General features: G+C 50.2%; 1 protein-coding gene across 1 annotated transcript in view; it reads right to left on the bottom strand.

The window, feature by feature from the left end:
* Positions 1 to 2,339, bottom strand: part of LOC131286265 (cadherin-99C) — a 64,541-nt gene extending 62,202 nt beyond the window's left edge. Inside the window, exons 1-3 of the mRNA XM_058315196.1 lie at positions 2,009 to 2,339; positions 922 to 1,100; positions 717 to 839 (exon numbers count right to left, since the gene is read on the bottom strand). Coding sequence (XP_058171179.1) covers positions 717 to 839; positions 922 to 1,100; positions 2,009 to 2,339 — 633 coding nt within the window. The remainder of the gene's footprint in view (positions 1 to 716; positions 840 to 921; positions 1,101 to 2,008) is intronic.
* Between the last annotated feature and the right edge of the window lie 3,661 nt (positions 2,340 to 6,000).

The following is a 6,000-nucleotide window of genomic DNA, read 5'->3' on the forward strand; positions in this document are numbered from 1 at the left end:
CATCCACTCTCAGGTAAATTGTGCATTGAATACAATTTCCACCAGGATAATGATACTGGCGTTCTCCTAAGCAACAACGATGCACCAGGGTGGTAAGCTGAGTGAGAGGATTTTTGTAAAAATGAAATGATATCATCGCTCCGCACCGAGGCAGGTCAAATGGAAGATCGGGAACATCGCAACGATTGCGCCGGGTGGCGACCAGGAGTCCATACCAAGCAGGACCGGCGACTGTTATGTACGTGCAGAACTCTTTCTTCAACCACCACCACAATGAGAAGGGCAATTATTATGCGTAACGAATTACGGGATGAACACGGGCCTTGCCTCACCCGATTGCAGCGAGTGCAAACGGTGAGTTAGTTTTTGCAGGCCGGTAAAATTATATAGCCCAGCCCTGGGAGCCCGGATCGGATTGTATCGTATGGTGCACTCGACGGTGCCATGCTTCTCCTTTGTGCCAATTCAGGAATCGAACGCCAGCCCGACAATCCCGAGGTCGAATCGCACAACCAAACAAGGCTCGGACGCCTCCGAACGGCGCTGCGCCATAAATAATGCACGAGCGAAGAGCATCACCACCACCACCACCACCGAGTGTGTATAACTATGATTCATCGAACTCGCCGGGCAGTGTCAGACTGGGTGGGTGTTAGAAGCTGGACAAATCTGGACATCTCGACCGCTGGCGGTTGTAAGGTGATTGCCGGACTTACCTCGGGGACAGTTGTTTCGTAGGGCGTGTTGATAAACATCGGCGGATTATCGTTGACATCCGACACTCGCACGATGATCGGAATGTTGCGCTTGCGACGCGTCGACCGCACCATGCAGGTAATCTAGATCAACAGGCAGAAAGCGGTCAGCATGGGTCGGTAATGCCAACGGTAGTACACAACAGTGGACAGAGGGTGAACCTACCTGGAACACAATGTGGCTGAGGTTCTCTTCGTCGCGATCTAGTGGATGGATCAGCCGCAAGGACTTGCCATCGAGCAGGAACGTCGGTTTGCCTTTCGGGAACACTAGCTCCAGCGTAATGTCGTCGGTCGGGTCACCAGATATCGGTAGCTCCGGTGGGCTTGTCTGCTGGGTAATTGCTGTTCGGTGGAATGAGGTAACGAAAAGATGATCAGTAAACAGATTTACATTCACAATAATTCAAACCAGGCTTGCTTGGACCAAACCTAAGGTAATCAAATTGGGAAGAGACATAATATGCCTTCTAATTGGTTGCTTTGGTACATTTTATTTACAGCTGCAAGTCCCTGCATGCCGAAGCAATTTGGGTCAAGTTTGGTTCCCGACCCCGACGAACAAATGGGGCACCTTAGTCCTACGATTTGCAAACACGAATCAATGCCATATAAGGCGTGCGGTCAAAGCGCCACTTGCTGCACAGCGAAGGAATTGTTTTAATTGATAGCACTAGTGGCCAAACCCTGGGTCGGTTTCGAATAAAAGGAATGCACGCTGCACTCGCGCAGGTTGGGCGCAGATTATGTTACGGTTGAAACATTACACCCCAGTAGGAAGCTCTAGTTCGGTCGCCCGCCGACAGGGGGCCCAATCGATCCCGGCGCCGTCGCTTGGTCACGACGTACTGTGTTCTCAAGTAAGTGTACTATTATTACATTTCCTGCCTACGGGGTGGGTTTTAATTGATTGAGGTTTTTATTTTTTAGTCCATGGCTCACCAACCCCCAGTGCAATTAATGGCCGGATGAGGCCGCTCGCACGACGGTAGTAAAATTGGGCTCCGCTTTGACTGTTTCCTTTCGGTTTGGGTGCGGTAGAACGTGAACCATCGGGACCGCAGAACGCAGATAATGTTTATTCTCCCGTTCGGGTTTACGTCCCCCGCCGGGCATGTATTAAACCTGCACTAACACCGGCCACGGAGAGAAATAAAAGGTACCGTGTGACAGGGCGCCCCCTCCCGGAAGGGATGATTTAAAAGGACGTCGGGCCTAGGAATGTAGCGAAAGAATCGATCGGAGACACTTACAGCTGCCCCGGCTTTCCTCGATGTCGAGAATGATGCTGGACTGTCCCGTTTCCACCTCGCACAGCTGCAGTTTCCCCTCGACCCCCGGGGTCAAGTGCGTCCCGAGCAGCAGAAGCGCCATGAGCAGTAGCAGCGTGCCGTGCGCCATTGCGGACGGCAGAATTGCGGACGGTTTGGACAGAAAGCTGGTCACCATCATGACCGGGTGCGTTGCTTTCGTCCGCCGTTTCGGTCGCTGTCTGTCGCCGCTGTTGTGTTGCTGCTGTTGATCCCGTTTCGTGACGTTTGAATCCACGTTCGCTCGAATGGTCGTACGGCCGCTGACTGTCATTTCCGCTGCGGACGCGTCCGGTGGCAGTGTCACGATAAAGTCGTGGACAGGTTCCACGCTCGCTGCACTATCGTCGGTGTGTGCTGGTAGCTTTGTCCGTAGCCAGTTTGTCTGGAATGAAATAGAGAACGCAAGAGACGGGAGGTCAGAACGGCGAATTAATTAAAGACATCGCATCGCATGATCAATGGTGGGATTAAGTAGTAGGTTTGACATGTGGGTCGGTGCGTGTGTCACGCCAGTCGGGGTTTACAAAAAATCAATATTCTCCCACCCAGCGATACGAGAATGCCACCGGAGTGAGTGAGTTGTTGCACGCCCACCAAGTGCTTCATTAACCAACAAAGCCGGGTGGAGTTTCACCTGTGTCAAGCCTTAGGAAATCAATAAGACCACCCGAGGTCAACGAAGAAAAGTGCACATACCACCAACAATTAGTGATACTTTTAATCAATTAACATACTAACTAGAACCAACACTCCGGTAGCCGTGCATTGTGTGTTTGTGTCACGGGTTCCCTCCCGAAAGTGGTCTAGGTTTCTACACGCTCCAGCGTGCGACCCGATCGGTTGACGCAATTTCCATAAAGGCGGGCGGTAGGAACGGGAAACGGGGAAGTGGCCCTGTCCGTATCGAAACCGATTAGAAGATTAATAGCGCGCGAAGAAAATGGTAATTCCATTTCCGCCAACAGTCACCGCGCGTATCGCATAGATTAGTCATTCACGCGAGCTCTGGTGTAGGGATTTTCGCCGATTTTCGCTCGGGTGGGGGCAAAAGAGCTGGCATCCACTAGGAGTTGAAGCATGGAACCGACAAGCCGATCACTCCGGAGTGGCCCGAAATGTCCGCTAAAACAATTCGCGTTCGTTTTGCAAACACCGTGTGCAGATTGATTTCTACGCAAAAAACAAAACCACATTCCACTCTTTCTTAATGGGTTTTCCCATGCCATGTTTCTTTCGCGCATATCTTTCGTTCGGTGTTTTGGAAATGATCAAAAAAGATACTTTTTTGTTGTAACGAGCATGCGCAAGGTACGAACATCATACCCGGTGGAGCACACAGGGTAAGGGCCTCGGTTTATCGATCTCCTCAGGTCGAACGATGTTGCACGGTTGATCACAGAGCGATCTAATTTTTCATGTGCGACTACCGACCGACCGGTGCACGATTTTGTGCCTCGAAAAAGAAACGAAACCACCTGATCTGCCCACAAGATTAATGGTCTAGTTTTACCCGGCCACCATTCATACGATCCTCTGAGCTTAAAAATAGCGCAAAAAAACCGCACTCGATTGCATTAATTAAATATTCAAATGAAATGCCTGAGACGTAAAATCGTAGTCAAAATGTCGTGAATGTGCATGAGCCAAGGAAGAACGAGCGGAAAAACAACGCACCGCACATTGCACGTCGTCGTGGACGTTCATGAGAAGATAAAATTACACCTGTTGTGCCCTGGGGCCTCAGGACGGACGTTTTCGGGGTGGATGGATGGTGTGGCTGATACTGGATTTGGAGCCATATTTGCCGGACCTTACGTGGCTTCGATTTTTCGCATTCATCTGTAACATTAGTGCCCGTTTCTGTGCGTCCGAGTAAGTCGGGGTTACTAAATGTTTTTATTTGAATTCTAATTTGACATAAAGGATCTTGAATTTTAAAACTGTTAAATATTTAGTTTTGTTATTTTTCTTGCACTTCTTTATAGATCAACCAAATTTTCAAGTGTCCCTTTCATTATATTAAGAACTCCAAGGAAATGCACCTGAAATGGCGTTTGCCGAACCCTGACACTGTGTAGGATAATTTCTGCAGCATGCCAGCTAAACATAACGCAATCGAGTGTATGTGATTTCTCCACCACCGGGCCAACGATACGCGATGATAGATTGCGCGCGCGCGCTCGTACACACACCGTGTTTTCCTCCAAACTCGGCATGAAGATAAAGCACACTTGTACCGAGCGTCACTTGCTTGGTCTGCCTCCTGCTTGGAGAAATTGAACATAAATTTTGCATTTGCGTCCAGTTGCAGCGTCTTACGCAACGCGGGCCGATCGTGGTTGTGTTCGATCGGGCGACCCGATTCGACACCGTGGCGTTTGTGCCCGGTGTGGAAAGATATTTTCTCCGATATATCCGCTCCGGCGCAACAAGTGCAGCGGTAGTTTTCCTCGCAGCACATCCCCAGCGTGCAAAATCGTCATGCTATCTCGTTTTGTTGTTAACAATTGTCAATTAGACAGAACGAGAAAGCACGATGATTTTGCGCACTGGGATCAGTGTTGGATTGCATTCCGCTGCACCACAGGAATGTGGTACAGGGTTCCAGAATGGAGAAGAAACGACGCGGGTCCACTGGAAAACTGATTTGCCTCCGAGCGCAGGCCGTGGAAAACGTACCCGGGTTGGAAATGAGATCCCGGGCGAAAGTGTATCCCGGTATCGTAATCTATCCGGACGCGTTTAACGAGCGTCCCCGTCGTTCGTCGTCGTCGTCCTCACCGTTTGGTGTCGCTTTGCGGCGTTCGCAGCAGCAGCCGTTTGGGGGCTCATTATGCTTGCCCTAAACTCTTGGCCCCTACGCAGCTTCGCTTTGAACTTTCGTGCACGGGCGATTCTCGCTCTGGACCAGGCTCCGGACGGCCCCCGGAGGGCTCGCGGTGTAACCTTTCGCAGAGCCCCAGATATCTTACGCGGCTCGGTTATTTTACTTTATATGCCTATGCTGCGTGGCCATTATTTATGGCCCAATTTTGCCCGATCGTCGTTCATAATAATACCTCGTAAATTATTTTCTCTCGGGCCCGGGCCGGGACCCCCCGATTCCCGGATTCGAGCCCGAGAGAAGGTGTACCCGAAGATTGCCGACGTTTTGGGGCCGTGTTATGAGCTGCAAATTTGTTCTGGTGCACCGTTCTGGTAGGAGGCCTGCTTTGACGACTTCATCAAGGATGCTGCTGTAGTGGTGGTGGTGGGTATTTTGCGTATAAATGTTGTATATTTATCACATTCCCTCCTCCCCCGGGGGTAAAGTTAAAACCGTTCAACGGTTAAAAGCAATCGCTTGCGATGGGCAAAATGTAAAACATTGAGATGGGAAACATGAGAATAAAAAGCTCTTGATTAAATTATACTGTCTCCACTTTTCGGGTTCTCCGGCGGGTGGGGACAATTTTGGAGGACGAAAGGCCACACAGTGCGTATGTATGTGGGTGTGTGTAAAAGGATTCCACGAATGGAACGTATATTCATCTTCAAACAAATCGCACTCTTCGGGCAAACACCTTCGACTCGCAACATGAGCCTCCTTTTTCCACCACCGACGAGTACCATTAAAAGTGCGTCCGATAATGCGGATAATGATGATTATGATGATGATTAATTGCAAAAACATTCTCGAACCACGCAACGGAAACCTGTCCGGTGGGCGCTGTCGAATTCGTTATCGTCTAGTTGTGGCGAGAGAACTGCACACGCGAAGCAACATCGCAATAATCGGAAGATGAAAGAAGTTAAACAAAGCAACCGAAATTGCACCGAACGCGAATGCAGGTGGGAGGGCAGGTGGCGTGTCCATGGCTGTGGTGCTGTTACCCCAAAGTGCAGTTGTAAATGCAACGCCACTCGATCTCGATCTCGCACAACCGGGCCCG

The sequence above is a fragment of the Anopheles ziemanni genome, chromosome 3, assembly GCF_943734765.1.
Source record: "Anopheles ziemanni chromosome 3, idAnoZiCoDA_A2_x.2, whole genome shotgun sequence".
Taxonomy (NCBI): domain Eukaryota; kingdom Metazoa; phylum Arthropoda; class Insecta; order Diptera; family Culicidae; genus Anopheles; species Anopheles ziemanni.